This window comes from Myiozetetes cayanensis, unplaced genomic scaffold (genome assembly GCF_022539395.1).
Source record: "Myiozetetes cayanensis isolate MyiCay16 unplaced genomic scaffold, myiCay2020 scf17, whole genome shotgun sequence".
Classification (NCBI taxonomy): Eukaryota; Metazoa; Chordata; class Aves; order Passeriformes; family Tyrannidae; genus Myiozetetes; species Myiozetetes cayanensis.
Window position 1 is genome coordinate 5,580,534 of NW_026087378.1, and position 19,176 is coordinate 5,599,709.

General features: G+C 44.2%; 1 protein-coding gene across 2 annotated transcripts; it reads right to left on the reverse strand.

The window, feature by feature from the left end:
- Positions 1 to 28: 28 nt before the first annotated feature.
- SLC26A2 (solute carrier family 26 member 2) lies at positions 29 to 14,444 on the reverse strand. 2 transcript variants are annotated; one of them, XM_050312260.1, is made up of 4 exons: positions 14,385 to 14,429; positions 12,940 to 13,064; positions 9,798 to 10,451; positions 29 to 7,525 (listed from the first exon to the last, which is right to left on the reverse strand). In XM_050312260.1, exons 3-4 carry the CDS (start codon positions 10,437 to 10,439, stop codon positions 6,020 to 6,022), a joined length of 2,148 nt encoding a protein of 715 aa, XP_050168217.1. In that variant the 5' UTR covers positions 10,440 to 10,451; positions 12,940 to 13,064; positions 14,385 to 14,429; the 3' UTR covers positions 29 to 6,019. The 2 variants fall into 2 exon arrangements, with proteins under 2 accessions (XP_050168217.1, XP_050168216.1); XM_050312259.1 differs by lacking the exon at positions 12,940 to 13,064 and having other exon boundaries at positions 14,385 to 14,444.
- Between the last annotated feature and the right edge of the window lie 4,732 nt (positions 14,445 to 19,176).

Here is a 19,176-nt window from a genome sequence, read left to right on the forward strand (position 1 = left end):
TGATGAAGCAGACATCGAACAACAGAAAAAACCATAAATACCATCTTTTAATTGTGCTAAAGAAACCCAACGATTTTACCATATTTGATAGAAAATTCTCACGCTAACAAATCTTCTACAATGGCAATAAGGCACATTAGCATTTAAAAATAACAATTGATACAGCTCAGACAGAGAGTGTAAAGGAGAGCCAACACCACACAGAGGACAGACACCAGAAGTGATGGCAGAACACAGATGACTACTGAAAAATAAAACTGATGCCACCGAATAAGGTGACTTTTTATAGATACTATATGACCTTCCCACATTTTATTCAAATAACACATAAACTATTTTGTAAACTGGTCAGCTGACCAATGTGATCTGTTCCAGTCCTGAGGTCCTGTTTAGTTAAACTGATTCTCCAACAAAATCCAGGCAAAGTTTGCCATTTGGTTTGTTCTGCAAAAGATTACGTCACAATTATCTAGCATTATTCTGAATTTAAAATAATTCAAAAAAATCATACCCCAGAATATACCAAGGTACTAGAGATGATAGTCAGGGACAACTCATGTGCTTTTCAGAAAGAGGGACATTTTACCTCTCCTTAACCATGTTTCATTTGCATTTCAAATACACATAAAATTTACTTAAGTAAAAAATCAGATATCAAAAACTTGGACCCAAGTTCAGCAAAATGTATCTCCTATCTTCTTGTGGAATATTGGAATCATTTGGGAGCTGGACTAAGAGCTAAGTGCTTTCAGAGCTGGAGAGAGCTGCAATTCAAATATTTTTAGCAGTAAATTTACCTCAATGGAGATTTGATTCGCCATTCAATGCTGAAATATTTTGTGCATTTGCACATTAAAGAATATCAATATGCCTCAGCCTACAGAATCTCTAGAAAATAAAATAGAAAGGTACTAATTATACTATGAACTAAATATATATATATATATATTAAATATTTGTCATTTTACCTAACGAGAGGCCTCATTTTTAGCATTGCAAGAATCTCAAATGAAAAAGCAAGACTCAATTATTTCCACTTTAGGCAGAATTTGACTGAAATAGTAAAGATCAGGTTGATTTTCACATGAGCAGCTGATCCTACAAAGGCTTATAAACACGATGACCCAGTGCAAGTAATTCTTGGGATTTACCAAGGTCATTCACAGTGCAAAGTCTGCACTAAAGACATGACTCCCTTTGTCTATGCCAGCAGAGAAATGCAAAGCCCTTCTCCTGTGGAGAGTTATATCAATACTGAATGAAGTCTCACAACAGCATCCTACACTGAGACTCAGCAGAACAAACTTAAGCTACACAAAGTACCTTGTATGGCTTGAGCAGCAGAGCAATATTTGCATCACAGCTTCACTGGCTCAGCCATGCCAATGAAAAAAAAATATTTAAAAATGTAAATCACCTCAAGCATCTAAATCACTTTCCTAAAGCATGTTAAAAAAAAAAAAAAAAAAACCAAAAAACACATAGCAGAAGATAATGCCCTGAAAGAAACTATTTGCCTGAAGAGTTTCACCCTCAGCTAGGATCTAGGACTGAGCACAGGCAGAGTTCAGGGCCAACCTCAGCACAAGGTTGTGGGAGGCAGCTGGGCACGGAGCAGCTTAAAACCCCAGTGTGGCAGCCAGGCTGTTCTCCTGCCTGCAATACCTCACCTCTGCTTTTCAAACCCATCGTCAGTGGATTTGAATGTCTCCTGACAAAAGCCAGCAGGAGTGTGAGCAGAGACCAAAGCCGTGGCTGTGGGCTTTCTCCCAAGAGAGACACCCTTCCATGGGCAAGGAGCACAGTCGTGGCCAGCTCTGCTGCCCTGCCTGGGACAGACTGAGATTAAAATTAGACCAAACAAAATTAACCATAAAACCAGAAACCCCTTACATACGTATCTCAGGACAGTGACTGAGGAGGAATTGAGCAGAGCACTGAGGAACCAGGTCCTGTGTTGTTATTACACTCCCTGTAAGAAAGGCACAAGGCTGCACAACACTGTGTCCCAGCAGCCCCGTAATAAAGACACCTTCAGGTTAATTTGTCATTCCTGGACAGCACCAGCAGTTGCACAAACCCTTTCCCAGTCCCAAACCAGGCTGAGGCTCCAGCATGGGGACACACACACAGAAGTGCTCCCCTATCAGCTGCCCATAGCTCCATTTCTCTCGGTCCCAGCACCCACAGGACTCATGGGGTTTTGGGGTTGTTTTCCTCTCTCTGTTCAGGAGCTTTAGCCTTATCAAAAGATCTGCCATGGAAACTGAGCAGCAGGTCACATATAACAGCAATATACACAAAGCCAATGATTCTTCTATTTACAGTCAACCATATGCAATGTCTTGCAGCAAAACACAGAAAGAAGCACAAGAAGTTGGAGGTGGGTCTTGCAGTGAATTAGGAGCAGATGGAACTGCAATGGCTCACAAGGAAACAAGGATCACTAAATCACACAAGACTAAGGTTGGCAATGTCATTATGAATCCAAAAATAAGCACCACTGAGATGCCCTTCCCTGTTTTGTGAAGTGGACCTAAAATGGTTTTTTTGTCAAAACACTCACACAAGTGAAACATTTATTAGTTCAGCTGCCACGTTAAGAGGAACTGACACTACTATCTATAGCAGCAACACAGGAGATAAAAAGAGCCTGACATTTAGCAGGAGATTGCTAAAGACATTTCTAGGAGTCTTTAGTACAGCTGAGGCTGTGAGTGTTAATTTCCATAATGCCATGTTGTTGTCACTAATGAACATACTAATGATCTCTTAATTCTTCACTTAGACTGATAATTGCTGATTAGTACCTTTGGGAATGAAGATAAAATGATTTATACGATCTTCCAGTCTAGCTTGGGGTTCTGAATTTTGCACCTGGGAGGAACATTCCTGTTCTGGACAGATGTATAAACCCCAAACCAATTGTTCTGAGAGTTGCTCTTCCTATAGTTTACATTCAGCTGTGAGGTAGGGAGGAGAGAAGGCAGTGAGATTTCCCCTTAAAAAATCCGGTACATGTTCTCCACTGTTCTTTTAGAACAGTAGAAGGCAGAAGAGCCCTTTCCAGGACAGAAGCAGGAGTATCACAAAAGCATAACTGGATATATACAGCTGCTGCAACCATCACACAGCAGCAAAAGATATATATAGATATATATGTACACACACACATAGATACATACACATATAGATGTGTGTGGATACATATAAAATTCCTTTACAAAACAAATTCTTTAGGGCAAAAGCTTTCAATCAGTGGTCCCCGATTCCTAAAGATGAAATTGGATTACTTTAAATGGTCCACAAACATATTCAAGCAAAATGTGCTTCTTGCCAGTAGGCTTAAATCAGATTCATGTCACTCCTAAAAGGTTATTCTAGGCCTAGAAGGAAAATGGCTGGAATCCACTGTTCTAAGAAATTCCAGCCATAATAAGCTCTAATCTGCAGTTAATTCCAAAGGATTCTATTACACTGAACTCTCTGGCAAATGGCATTTATTTTGGTTCCCTTTTAAACAGGGCAGTGTGCATTAATATAGACTTATTAATACTATGACCTCTGGATGTTATCTTAAATAAGAACATTAGAAGTTTTTCTTTGGGTTGCCTGGCTGTTCTTGCTGTTGCATTTTAGTTCTTGTGTTTTCCTTTATACAATTTGGAGGCTGCATCGCCAGTCATGGCCGTGCAAACAGCACTGAGGCCAAATACAATGTGCTCTAGTTAAACATAAATCACTTCAGTACATCTTTTAGCTATAATGCAATTTAATTATTGGGAAAATCAATTCATGGCTGTTTTATTGTGCTTCTATGTAAATAAATACCCAGGAGCTACAAATATCCATTCTGATAGCTGTGGAAAGTACTAACATTGAAATTAACAATTTCTACCTGACACAGGTAGAAATGGATTTGAAAAAACATCACGTAATAAAGAAAGGTTTTCCCCTTCTCAGTTAGAATTTGGCTACACAAACCTGTGCATGGTCACAGATCAAAAGATTTCCACCTGGGCAGTGTGGAAAGAGTACGGGAGAGAGCAAAAACCACCCAGAGAAATTCCTACTTGACTTCTGTCCTACTTGTGGCTGACCTGCCTTGAAGTCCCCTGGCCAGCTGCTCCTTCCTCCTCTCCCTCTCTCCTGCCCATGCCTGAGGGAAAAAGGGGTGAGAACAAGTAGCTGCAGGTAGGCAGGACAATTGACAATAACAACATGCTGCAATTTTTCATCAGGGCTTTTTCATCAGATCTCAGTTATATGCTCCTTTTCAATATGTGCTACAGCCACCTCCCACCTCCCCCAGTATTTCTACAGGCTGCTATGATGTCCTAAAAAAATGTAGCATGTTCAGTTAACATATGAAGGACTCATCTTCCTGCTGTCTCATCCTTCTCTTGAGGTCCCATCTCCTAGAGTGAAGTGTTATGTGACATTGAGCTTTCATAGAAAGAAGAGAATAGTTACTGGTCCTTGATCAGAAAAAGGAAAGAAGAAAACAGTCTAAACTCAAAATATATTTCAATTTAGTAAACGTTTCACAATTCATATTGTATTTTATGCCTTTTTTGACTCCTGACTTATTATTTTTGAATGATTAAGGATGAGAATATTGTCAGTATACAGCACCCTTCCCTTTTAAAAGCTGTGAAGCACCTGCAGTTCAGGCTGTAAACTCCCCTGGGAGAAAGTACCATCTTCCAAAGATGTGCTGTGTATAGCTGGTACTCAGCAAACACTCTTAATCTCTCCATTCTGCCTCCATAATTGTACTCTATCACTGTAAGGAAAGAGAACCTCTTCCTACCCAGTGCTTGGATTTCAGCATGAAGAACAGGCACTCTTCACTGTTCTGAATAATTTAAAATCCAAGTAAAAAGTTCTGTTTACGCTGACCTGGTGAAACAAAGTTCAGCAAAGAATTTTCTTGGCTCCTTTTCCAATGACTGTATTTCTTGGTCTGTGCATTCCCCTTGCATCAAGTCCATGGCAGAGCACGTAGAGTCAATAAAACCTGCATTCACACCCAAAGTCTGTGTGACATGAACACATTTGGACAGATGTTGGATAATCTATTTGGCCCTTTCCATTTTGGTGCCTGTGATTCTGTTTGCCTGCCATATAAAACTGCCTATAAGGGACTGTTTTCTGCTGAAACTCAAGAACTAGATATTTTCCATATCTAAAGTCCACAATTCTAAAGAGCTCCTAAATATTAGGAAAACAACTGACTGACCATAAGGATGAACCAGATTTCTAAGCAGTCACCTCTGAATAAAAACCATTAAAATCAAACTAGAGAGGTAACATTTCCATAGGCACAGGCACATAAAGGCCTGGAAACACAAGATAACCATGCCCCCATGGCCTGGCTGCATTAGGAGACAGTGCCAAAGCCTCTGGAGGTGACAGATGGTTGGTTAGAAGCTATTCATGAAGACCTTTTCATGCATGTTTAGATTTGATTTATCTACCTGTACCAAATTCAGGAAGGTTAAAAAAGCAAACACTGCACAGTAAAGACCAGAGCAAACAGTCCCTGTCAGCCATTCCTTAGCAAACATAACGGTGTGGAGATGGAAAATCAGTGCCAGAATGAGGGACAAGAAATGAGTTGCCTTGGTCTTCAGCTGGACAGGATGATCAGACTACTTCAGAATCCTGCCCCATCCTCAAAGACAGGGTTGCAAGAAAGACTTCAATGCTGATGATCAAAACTTAGAGGGGAACTGAGACACTGAAAGTTCAAGAGAGAAGAGAAATGAGATGAACAACCATATGAAAACTCTTAGAGTCACAGATTAGCCATAATCAAGTTAAGAACTGCCTTCATTCAGTACCGCCTATTGAATCACTGCACCTGGCAGGCAAATTTAAAGCATCCAAGCAGACTGCACAATAACCAGTGTGCTAAGAACCACCCAGCCTGAGTGCACATACACTGATTGCATAGATATACAGACCCACAGACAATTTTTCCCAGGCTTTGTTCCAACTTGCTGTCTCACCACAGCTAGTCCGTAGAAGCACTGGTCCCACTGTGCCCCTGGGTGCCCAATGCAAAGTCCACAGCCTGGTGCACACTGTGGAAGAGAAGGTGGTCCTCCCCCTCTTTAAAGAATTCCCCTCGGATCAGGGAACTCCTCACTGAAGGATTGCACTGGGCCAGGAGCACATGGACACCTATCTCCCCGTAGTCCTTGCAGACCTCCTTGAGCGTGCGTATTCCTGCCGTGTCCAGGAACTGCACTGCACAACAGTCAATCACTATGGTGTGAAACCCCAGAGGTTCAGACACAAAATCCATGGAGATGCTGGTCTGGTTGTCACCAGAACCCACCTCTTTCTCCCTAAGCATTCTTTTTGCTGCCTTTTTCTTTGCTGCCTTCACCCAGACTGGGTTGACCCCGGTTTGCTTGTACAGGGTGGATTTGAAGCACTCCTTGTTGATGTAGTAGAGCGGGGCTTCGAAACGGAACACCACGACCCCTGGCTTGGTTTGCAGGTTCTTGTAAGCAGACAGGGATTCGTAGGTCTCGGACTCTGCCACCCAGCCAAGCAGCGGTGCCTCCGGCCTCTGAGTTCGGAAGATGACGCAGAGCATGGAGAAGCAAACACCAACCAAAAGACCAATCTCGGTGCTGATGAGTGCTGTGGCTGCCATGGTAACTCCCCAGATCACCGTGTCCACTCTGCTCAGGTGCCACATTTTTGGCAGGTCCTGGAACTTCCGCAGGGCTCCTCTGAGGTTTACGATGGTTATGACGGCAAGGACGCATTTCTGAAGGGAATAAAATAAAGGTGCAATCACAAGGAGGACTAACAGGATTACCAAACTGGTCACCATGCCAGAGACTTGCGTCCTACAGCCTGTGGACTCCTTGACAAGAGTCTTGGCAAGAGCTGCGCTGGTTGTGAAGCAATGGAAGAAGGAGGGAATGATGTTGCAGAAGCCAATGGCATACATTTCCTGGTTGGCCCTCACAGAGTAACCATGCTTCTTGGCAAACATCTCCGAGAGGGAGACCGTGATGGCAAAGCCAATGATAGCGATGGCAACGGCATCCAAAGCCACACTGGGAATGAGGGTCCAGTCTGGAGGGCGGGGTGGCAGAAACCCGGTTGGGATGTGCCCAGAAACGCTCGAGCCATAAGTCTCTTTCAGCTTCCCAAAGTGAGATGCCAGAGTAGCTGCCACAACCACAAATAGTTCAACTGGTATTGGAGCCTTGAGCTTGGATTTAAAACGTTCATTAAGCTCTTTGGCTGGGATAAGCACAAGAAAGCACAAGAAGCTGGTGATGAGATCACAGATGTTTGTCTTGTGTATGTTTTTGAAGATGTTTATCCAGGTGACTATGAGAGAGCCGATGCCTCCGGCCCGTGGAATGTCCAGGCCCAGGAGATACTTGACTTGCGAGGTTAGGACGGTGATGGAGGCGCCCGTGACAAATCCACTCAGCAATGAATCGGAGAGGTACACCGAGACAAAGCCCACTTGAAATAAACCCATGGCCACCTGGAAGGAATCAATCACGCACAACAGGTTAGGACACAAATCTCATGGATTTTGTCAGTGTGGGGCTCTGGAGGGAGCTGCAGTGAAACAAACCTACTGTGCACGGCCCTGGAGGACAAGGCATGGTCTGAGCGTGGAGAAAAGAGTCTCCAGCAATCAAAGCAGGCTTTTTTGGGGGGTTATTCATACTCTGAACCTGTGTTTATTGTTTGCTCACGGGTCCAGCTGTAACTGCTAGTTATCCTGGTGGGGGGAAAAGAAAGCCTGGCAAAAACCCCCATGTTTGAAATGCTGACTGCTTTTCCCATTTCACTCAGTTCTTGTAATCTCTGTGAACTTTGCAGGGATCTAACACTTTTCTAGTGGCCTTTGTCTCTCTTACACTGGAGTTCACAGCCTGCAATAAAACCGTAGCTTATGGTGTAACAGTTGTCCTTTGCACTGCATCAGGTTTGGTGCATCTGACTCAGTATATGAGCTGCAAACTCCTGTGATGTAGATCATATAAAGAGAGATAATTTTTTAGGTGTCTCGCCATTAATTTTTATTAATGCTATTTGAACGGACAAATGTCTTTCACTGGAATGCCTGGTTTTATGGATACCTGCTCTACACGTGCCTCTTCTCACCTGGTAAATGCCCCTTCCTCCTCATCAAACTTCAGGCCAAATGGAGAAAGGACCTTCTCACAGCAATTTGGCAGAAACATTTTAATTCTCCGTGCTGGCCCACAGGGTTGTCTACACTGTTATCTCAAGACTGCAGGCCAGAACTTACAGTTATTAAACTTTCAGAGGTGTCGATTTGATATATCCCTTAGGTAGTTAAGGCAAAAAAAAAAAGAAGGCTGGGATCATGGCTGGGAACTCCATGAGAACCATAAAATACTACTGAAGAGAAGGTAGGACCCGGACTGACAGGAAATCAGCTCAGAGCCAAGTCCTTAAAAAAAAAAAAAAAAAAACCACACACAAAACAACAAAAAACCAACTCCCTTACAGCCTTGGTAATTAAATTAATTCAAGGTTTTTCTAAGTGTTAAACATTAACAATAATTGACATAACCTAATTATGCTGTAGGCAACTGGTGTGAGAAGACTTGGTTTTTATGATTTGATTGTAAAGTTTCTGCTACAAAGAACATGTGATTTTGGTTGGAGCTTCAAAAAAAAATGTGAGGGTGTGAAGACCTATTAGTTGGCCTACAGAGGGACAGCAAGTGGAATATGCCTGACATTCAGAGGGACTGAAGATAAAGTAATCTAGCTTCTTCACATAAAGAAACCTAATTGTACTTACACTTGCAAAGAATATTTAGTGCAATTCACAACTCCAAAACTTCATCCACATGATGAAAAACAAAAATTAGTGCAGATCAGGAGGCCCAGAATATTTCTGAAATTGCTCAACTTGAACTTATAGTACAAGAAAAAGTTCCAGGTTGAGTCTAAAGTCAGTGTTTCACAGCATCACAGGTATGTTTCTTTTCCCCTCCCATACAATTTAATTAGCTATCACCCTGGACATTTAAGAACAAATGAATGTGAACTCACAAACTCAAATACCACAGCTCTGCAGCACCATTAAAACTAACCCCATTCTGGTTAATGCATGACACGCTAAAACAAAGATACCTTCTTTAATTTCAGCAAGCAGTGAATTTTAGGAAGTAAGTAGAGATGGACTGGTGAAATATTATTAATATATTTTATATGGTAATAATTTAAAGTTTCATTTCAAATACATTGTATCCTCTCAGTAGTGTCCTTTCCATACAATGGCATCGGTTTGGCTTTAACTGGGCAAACAGTAAAGTTTTACAAGCACAGTGATAAATAAACTGGAGATCCAATTTCTTTGTTTGTTTTTTTTTGTTAAAAGGCAAATGATTGAAGTTTGGAATTAAGAGCTGTGCACCACATTTTAGCCCAGTGGAATGGGGGGATAAGCTAGAAGCTAGAAACAAAAAGTAAATAGAACTTCAGGCCACAGCAAGGAAGGGGGTGTGCAGACTGTGAGAGCAGTAGGTGGTGTGTGCAGGTCCCTGCAGTCCACAGTAGAGAAGGAATAAAAGCACAAAATGCTGTTAAAAAATGGAAAGCACCCAGAGGAGTTTTCTGCATCACAGTAACTCCAGCCCTGCCCACATCCACTGCCCTGAGACACAGACTGAGGACACGTGCAAACCCAGCAGGGTGTTCACGGGGACAACCACCTAAAGAAGAATTATAACTATTTCCACATCACACCTGTTTGTCCACCCTCCTCTTACCTGATAAACTCCAGCCAAGAAGGTCACAGTGGCTGCCACTGTAATGGCATAGCAGCTTCTGTCACAGAGTAGCTCCTGCCCTGTGCCATTCGCTGGTGAAAGGGTGGTGTTCACATGTGCTGCTGCACCTGGGGGGACGCTGAGCACAGCTGGTTCCAAGTCATAGCCAGCTCTCTCCATTTCACGATCCACCACTTGTCCCATCATCAGGCAAGTCACACCGAAGATGCTGACCGAGATGTGGCGGGAGGTTCCAAATATGCAATAAATAAGGCTCGCAAAAAAGGATGTATAGAGGCCATAAATAGGCTCCACTCCAGCCAAGAGAGAGTAGGCAATTGACTGTGGGACTAGTAAGACCCCCACGATCACCCCGGACATTAAATCTCCCAAGAGATCCTCCCTCAGTTTGTATTTAGGAAGCCACCGTATGATGGGAAAGAAACCAAAAACACAGTCTTTAACTTTGTTTGGAGTGCAGCTGCAGGTTTTCTTTGCTTGCTTAACCACCAGAGCCTTCATGCTCCTCTTCTTCTCTTGGGGTTCCAAGAACATTCTGTGATGGAAACTGCATTTGGTGTCATCTCCTTCCAGCCCCTCAGTCACTGCACGGACGTTGTTGGTTTCCGTCACTGCTGCCATCGCAAGGACTTGCTAAAAACACAAAGAAGGACCACCTGCATTAAACCATACATGAATGTACTCTGTGAGACCTTCTTAGAGAGTGAACACAGTATTTATGGAATGACCTGCTAATCAAGGAATGACCTTTCCTAGGAGGGAAGTTGATATCCCATAGAATACACCTGCTGCTGGCAATGTTGTGTAATGGAAAGGAATGCAGCAGCCCTGCTCCTCTGGGAGTCTTCCTTGAGAAAATCTCTATCTGCAGCCTGTTTCCCCATGCAAAGACAGACACAGGGTTTATTGTAGTCCAACAGAAATTTCAATACACTTGCTGAAAATTAACTACAAATGGTACATTTCTAGCAGTGTACAGCTTGGTCTAAATCTCTTGTGGGTTATTTTTTTTTAATGCAGTGATTGCACCTGCCAAATACTGTAAAGACTTGTTACCTAAGAAGTGGCATTATTTCAGCCAGTGACACACCAGGAAAAGAAAGTGCTCTTCACGCTTTTTAAAAGCTGGTTTTTCAAGTAAATTACAACTGACTAAAACAATACACACCAGTGGAAAACATATTAATGGGCACAGTGAAAGGTAAGTGGAACACTATCACTAGAACTCGTGCTCTGTCCAAGCTGCCCACAAACAGTAAAAGAGGGTGATTATACCAAAGCACATTTAATAGTGGAAACATATTGCCTGACTGTGAAAGAGCACAATCTTGATGAAACAAGCCACAATGAAAGTTGACAGCAACAAGTGACTGTCAGCATTTATACAGCACTCCCACTTCCAGAAAACATCCAGAATCCCCCAGAGGTGCTCAAAATGACCCAGTGATCACGCTTGGAGGAGACCCCACCCCTACCTTTCAGGTATCTAATCTCATCCACCTTTACAGGACTACAGTGTGTGCTCAGGGATAATTTACAGCACTCACAAAACTGCCCCCAGATACTACACAGTGATAATTAAGTGTTACAAAAGTCTGCTCTACTCTGCTTAAGCACATCCTAGAGTTGCATTTGCTCCTGAAGTTTTATTCATTTTACAAGCACAGAGTTAGAAATCAAAAAGCTTTTCACCCACTCAAAGCTCAGCAAATCAATATTGTAAAAGTTGAGGGGGAAAAAAAAAAAATCACCTCACACTACTTTTTATGTGTAGCAAATTATTCAGATGAGTTTGATTTCTAGATTTTAGTGATGAAAATCCTCCTGATTCCACTCTCACTCATGAAGAAGACATTGTAGACAGCTCTTTTAAACCTGGGGTTTTCCAGTGTGCCAAGGAACTCCAACACGAAACCCAGACAGCTCAGATTAGTTCTACTGTAAAACATTTGCATGGTAGATGATGCCTGGGTTTTGGTTGTGTCCAGACAGCAGAAAAATGTTCTAAGTAAAAATCTCTTTGGCTATGAACCCCTGAGCATATACTGGGTCTTTGTGTTGACTTGCATGACAGCTTTCTCTACGTGGCATGAAAGGGCCTTTCATGACACAGTCCCTGCCTCTCCCCGTGTCAGGATACAAGGAAATGACACAATTTCTAACCCGCCTTTTCACCCTCTTCTGCCTCAAAGTGTTGCTCTGTATTATTTTTGTAACCGTTAGCCCAAACTTGCCTAAGAAAACTGGATTTTCTTCCTAAATATGAAAAAAAAAAAACCAAACCAAACAACCCTTTGGTTTAATGGACAGGACACTGAGGGATATTCTGTATATTCAGATGGGAAAAGGAGCCACTGTGTTTTTATTTTGAAAGCTGCTATTTATGTACAACTTCATATGCCTAGAATTCACTTTTATCGGGTTTTTTTGGCTTGAGTAAGGTCTTCAGGGTGTGTCTGTTTGCCACAAACTTTACTTAAGATAAAAAGAAAAAGACTACAGCACAGAACTGAGGTAATTTCCAGTATCTCTATGTTATAAGTAACTGCCTGTCACTGTTATCAGTGACTAAAGATATGGGGAGGTTCTGCTGTTCTGGAGATTTGATGACTTTTACAGCTCTTTCTGGAGCCCATCTGGGCCTTTCTTTCTGATCCCATGACATAGCAGAGGTGAACCACCACCTGCCTGGCACCCGTCTTTGGGGGAACACAACCTGCAGCACAGCTTGAACTTCATTCCTCTGTCACAGATCACAGTCACTTGACAGTAAGGGAAAAATGGATTGTGAAGCTCATTCACCTACTGAAATAATGCACTACAAGCTTAAACTGAAGATGTGAGCATTTAAGAGTAGAAACTAAACCAAAGGTCAATCAGAAGTATCCCTTCTATTACACTCATCTCAGTTTTCCAGATTATTTTCCTACATTTCATGTGCATGAGTTGACACTGTATGTGATCACTACCCACTCTCATGCACCTGCTTTGCTAGACATGAGAAGTTAAAAACAAATCTATAAACACATGATCTAAAGAGACATGAACAATTCCTGAAGAGCTGTAAAGGAGAAGCAGGTGAATCAGAAATCGATAAACTGAACCAGAGCTGGGGTACTACCTCCAGGTCCTTGGAAAATCTCCACCTAAGAGTATAAAAGGAGAACACATCGCGACATTTTGACAAGTAAATCTTTGACCTTCCTTTTGCTGGACAACAGCCTTTTTCAAATAATGTCTTCACTCCTGTGGAGCAACAAGGAAATTCAATATAGCCATGATAACACCGAGATAAGCACTGCAACAGCAATGTATGCACCTTGGAATTTGACAAAATACTTAACATCCTCCAACAAAACATTCTAGCCACGAACAGTTACTTCAACAAAGGACTTAAAATAATGTGAATACCAAAAGAAAAGGCACACCACGTTTAAGCAATACATTTGGGAGCAGAACTACCTTACTTTTGGCACAATAACCGCCAGCCGTTCAGTCATGTGGGAAAACCCGCAAAGCCGGACAATAAAACCTCGCTTGTGTGAAATACGTAATCTCCTCCTACTTCAGATGTTGGTTCTCCTGAGCAGCAGCACCAGCAAAGCTGCTCACCAGCCTCTCCGGGGAAGATCCCATGGAATCGGCAGCCAGCCTTTCTAGGGAAGATCCCACGGAATCGGCAGCCAGCCTTTCCAGGAAGGTCATCTCACCTCCGAGAGCAGCTGTCCAGTGTGTTGGCTGCCCTGCTCCGTGTGAAGCAGATCCCTCCTGCGGACCAGCCACAGCCTCACACAGTGCTCCGGCAGGTTCCATCCGAACTGGATGCCTTACGGAGAGTTTGCTAAGAAGTACCTCTATCAATTTAGGGCCCTCCTCCCGCCCTTACTGTTGGCAAGCAAAGGTGAAGCACTGAAGAGCTGCTGTGTTGGGCGGTGGAAAAAGTGTCCAAAAGTATTTCCTCGGGCAGTGGCCGCCAGCTCAGCTGCCCACACGGCCCGAGCCCAGCTCCATCCAGCCCACCACGCCTCCCGATGGAAACCCACGCACTGGGACTGTGCTGGATAACGGCGTGCTTACAAGAACGCTGTTTGTTGAGCTGGTTGGGGTTTTCTTATGCTAAAAAAAAAATCTGCAAGAAGAAGAGACACTAAGAAGAACCCCACACGCTGTTTACACTCCTGAAATTGCAGGGTTCTGCTGAGAGCTCGTGTGTCGCTTTGGGAGCCAACCAACCAGCAATTTACGCTGCCGGGAGGGCGAAAGGGAAGTAAGTTACAGCGGCGTTTTAGTTTGTAAAGCAACATTCACTTTCACCCGCAGGGTCGCGAAGACAACATGCAGTTTCACCCCAAGGGTCCCACTGCCTTCACATCCATCCCCTCCGCTCCCGCCCCGGCAGGAGCTCTCCCTGGGGACCCGCTTCCATCTGCCGCTTTCCTGCTCTTACCCTGCGGAGCCGCTCCAAAGGGGGCTGCGAGCAGGAGCCGAGCACGGTCCGCACCCGGACGCCGCTGCCGCCCCGACCCCCAGCCCGGCCCGGGCCGCCTCCCCTCCCTCTGCACTCACCGCGGGGCCGCCGGCGGCTCCTGCAGACCTCGGCGGGTGGGACAGACGGACAGACCGACCGACGGATGGGCGGACCGAGCCCCGCAGCTCCCGGCGGCACCGCCCCGGCAGGGGCCGGGAGCGGCGGGCAGGGAGGACGGGCAGGGCCGCGCCCCTCGGCCCGCCCGCCCCGCTCCACTTCCTAATGGGTTCCACGTGTGGTGCGAGTTAGGAGGGGCCCGCGGGGTGGCTGGTGCGGAGAGCGGCTGCCTGGTCCTGTTCCTGTTCCTGTAGCCGGGGAAAAAAACCCGCCCTGCAGCGAGGAACGAGCCGGAGGGACCCGCTCTGTTGTTGAGGAACCCACGTTTCAGGCAGGGAAGTCCCACTCACGCTTCTAAACTGGAGGATTGATCAGGGCTGGTAACCCGAGGTAAAAGTGACCATAAACTTTCCGCAGATAGGGAAACTGCAACAGTTTCTGACAGAGGAAACGGCCTCTTTTTCCTCTGAGGTACCGCTAGGATTCGTAAAAAGTCTTTTAAAATCCCTCCGTGATGTTTGTTTTGTTTGTTTGTTTATGTGCTTGTGTGTCTGGGAGGTGCTTCCACCTGGGAAGGACGGAGGATCCCTGACAGTGCTGGTACTAAAACCACCAGGTTTTTGTTCGGTACTCCGTTTTTATCTCTAGGCTGGAGGTCAAGGCTGGAGGGGCCATGGCCAGGCTCGTCTGCCTTTCCTTCACAGGAAAACAGACATTTGATCTGAAATCAAACATTGCCCAATATTTGCATTCCAGGTGGAACCTTGAGCTGTCAAAAAACCCATCAATACACAGTTGGAGAAAGCAAGCCCAGCTTCAAGCCTGCAGGATCCACGTTCGTGTCTTTCAGTGTTAGGCAAATGCTATCAACCTTGCTGTAGAAATACTGAATATTTTCATAGGAAACATTTACCCTCTCCATTAGGGTTTAACTAGATGTCATGGTAGCTAGAACAGGCAAGCTAAAAAGGAAATAAAATAGCTCCCTACCTCTCCCCTGACTGTTGAAAGAATCAGTGACTTTGACTTCCTAGTCCCCTTAGGGACTTCCACGGGAGTTTTAATTGAGTTTGAAGTATATGGTGACTCCAAGATGACCAGAGTGAATCCGTGGAAAGATTGACATCTATGACAAAAGCACTAAAGAGGAGCCTTTTGCACAGGGACGCTGCAGAATCCTAGCAAGGAATCACAAACCTGAGCAACAGGTGTTACAGCATTTTCATTCTTGTTCTAGAGGTATAGGCTGTGGAACAACTCGGATCATGAAATACATCATGTCTTCGTGGACAAAACAGGGAAATAATATCTTCTTGGAACACGATATTAAAAAAAAATCCTAAGCATCATTTTTTTCGTGAACCACTGATATCATTAAGGGTTTTTTTCTTTTTACTTTTACACTGACTTTCTAAAACAATGGGGGGAAAAAATCCAAGCAAATATTTAAGATAATTAAATCATTTAACTTCCATCTGCTTTCCTTTTCTCAAGATATATTAAGCTTTATGGTTAATATTTGTGTGCTAAGGGAATTTTGGCCTTGGAGAAATGTGCCCCTGGGCTTCTCATGCTCCAGAATCTCCTGCCAGGGATCGGTGAGCTGGGACTTGCTGGCACACAAACACCAGCACGTGCCATCCCACTCAGTCTGCCTGGCAAGCCCACTGCCTCTGGCTCTCCACATTTCTCCATCATCTTTGTAAATACCAAATCTCCAGAGACCAGTTTCTCAGACTGCAAAATAATCTTGGAAAACGCTCTGTTTTGTTCCACTGAGTACACACCCCTGGGCAGCCCAGGGAAGCCCTCCCACCTTGCTTTTTGCCCAGCAGCTCTTGTACAGCCCCACTGTGCCCTGGTCTCACCCAGCAAATTTCTCCATGGGCTGCATGTGATGGTGTTATCATCCTTCTCTACTCTGACAATAAACCCTACGTGCAGCGGCTCTCCCTGGTTCTTCTCAGTCTTTTCCAGGCTTCCAGCTCTGCTTTATGGCTCAGTAGATAAGGGCACCCTCTGATTTTCCCCTAGATGGTTTATGCCACCTGGCCCCCAGCCTTGCATAGGGAGCCTCCTGCTTTCAGTCACATCCTCCTGGTACCTCCCTGCCCAGTGCCCTGGTCCTGCTGGGTGCACCTCCACAGGAGGGCTGTGGTGGAAGTGCCTAAAAACATGATATTTTATCTCCTTGCCCTTCCTTCCCTGTGCAACTCACACTCCACTGAGATTTGGGCCTGCATTTGCATTATTTTGCATTAAGTTTGGAGATGGAGAAGATGGGAACTGCCTTGTTCCTGTCTGTGAAATCCATCTGTGTGTCAAAGCTGGGACAAACCTTCCTCCCCATCCAGGCATCGGGTCACCCAGACCTGCTGGGCTGAGAAGGCCCCAGTGTCAGACATGCAGAGGTCTAGATGTGGCAGGTCTGCCTTATTTAGAAAGCCCATCAGACCTAGCCCAACAGAAGGAGGCCTATCCAAGTGTTTGAAATGCATTTAATTTAATTCAGTCACATCATTCCATGCTTGGCAAAACCAAAAAAGAAGAGCCATAAAATCATCTACTTCACTCACCTCCCCTCTTAAGGCTTCTATCAAGGATGAGACAAACACCAAGTAAAAACGAAGTAGGTGGAGGGAAGGGGGCATAATAAAAAATTAAAGATGTGATAAGTCAGAGTTCTTAGATAGTCAAAATACTTAAGCCATAAAGATATCAAAAAAGAAATAAGCTCTGTCCATATCTCAGGACTATGTATGTCACAATTATATTGCTATCAAGAAAGAGTGTTCAGCACAAATATCTATGCAGAACTGCTACACTCTCAGTGTATGTCATAGTCTTCTAGAGTCAAAAACTAATTAGGTAATAAAATTTTCAGTGTTGTGTGTTAAAAAGCTTAGTTAATTGCTGGACTCCAGTGTTTTCTTACATTGCTTTCATTCAGACTTTAACCTCTTTGTTTCCTTAAGGCTGATGCATGGATTATTAAAAGTACAAATCTCAAATTCCCAATTCTCTTTGCAAACAGACAAATGTGGGGAGGGAATTTAACTGCACCATCAATTTAGTATCTAACTCAGAAATTCTATCTTTCTAGATACTAATTTTCATCCAAAAGCTTTATGAGCCTGCAGCAGTATTAAAACTTTTATTTTTTCCAGTCTACTTAAAATCCTTTGCTTTTGTCATCTAGTAGGGATTATGAAGTTCTTATCTCCTGGATCACATGAATTTTGCCTACAACAGGGTCACCTTCTTTTGCTCTGTTTTGGCAGGTGTTCACATCAGCCCCAAACTGAGTCTCATAAGTCTCACAGTGAAGAGCTACCTGCACTTTTCCCTCCAAACTAGTTGCTTGGCAAGTTTCATTCAGACAATTAATGCCTTTGTTTTGGTCACCGAGTCCCGTAGGCTCTGGGTGTAAGTTAAGCCAAGTACTTCAATCAAATGCTGTACTGTATTTCCTGTGATGGGCGTGCCAAAGGCAGCGTCACACCTGTCTAATGAGAGCTGCCCAGCTCTTCCTGAAAGCACAAATGGCCTTTGCCCAGCCTGCTGCAGACATACTCCCTGCTCAGACTGCTCCCAACCCCTCTGAAAGCATCCTGTGAATGTGATTCCACTTATGAGAACTGGACGGTTCAGGTTTCTGGGAGGACCCCTCTCTAAACAGGTCACAGACACTTCTGCCAGGGGCTCAGAGATTCAGGGAGCTGATGGCTGGCATCAGGGGAAAGGTGAACTCAGTACCTCATCCTTTCCCTGGGGAAAATAAACACCATCATGATGTTAAAAAACTGTGAACTGCTTGCAGGCAAGGGGGCAGCTATATATCCAGAAAATGCTGCTGAGGGCAGCTGCCTGAAGTGTAAGAACTGCTCAGCACTCTGCTGCCAGTTCCCCTTTCCTTCTGCTAGTGATGGGAAGAGTGGACTCTGGTCCTCCCACTATAGCCTGTGGCTGGAGATACAGAAACATATGTTTGTAGTGCCAGTTTTGTTGAGGAAATGCTCAGCTGATATTTCAGAAGGGGCTACAGAGGTGCTGATGTTTCCTAAGTGTAGTCGATGTAGGGTTCTCTATGAGATGGTGGGGAAGGAGTGACTTAAAATACAATGTTTGAGTCAGTCTCACTCTCTGTAGTGATTTGCAGCAGTGCAGTAACTTGGTCTGCAGCAGCAGCACTGAACTGCACTGGCTGGTCACAGCTCCTTTATCTGGGGTGACAGCCAGAGAAAAACCCAGGTAATAAAAGTGCTGAAGGACAGGCTCATTTCTTTTGCCTCATTTGAGTGGTTGAGTGCAGCTGTCCTTCGTGTCTTGCTGCCTTCAAGCAGTAAGGAATATCTGCAAAGTCACCTTGAGCTACTGCTGAGCTCCCAAAATTTGGCCAGGCACTTTCTGTTATGCTGACAGTTGATGTGTGCAGCAGACCAAGGACTGAGGATACATTACAGCTTGGCCAGTCCATCTGAGCCATGAAGGGAGATGTTACTCTAAATCTGAGATGCAGTTTGCTGCATTTAGTTTTAATCCCTGCAAGTAGATATATGTTATCACAGGTAACAGAATAGAGATGTAGCCATGAATCCCACAAAAGCACACAGAACTTTAGCCTTTCTTTTTTAAAAATACTTTTGTTGGAAACCCTGTTTTGCAGTATTTTTATTATTTATAGTAGAAACACCCAGGTTGTGAACCTACGTGTGGAATCTGGATCCCAGCTAGGCACAGAGCAGCCTCCAGCACCAGAGAGTGAGTCTAATT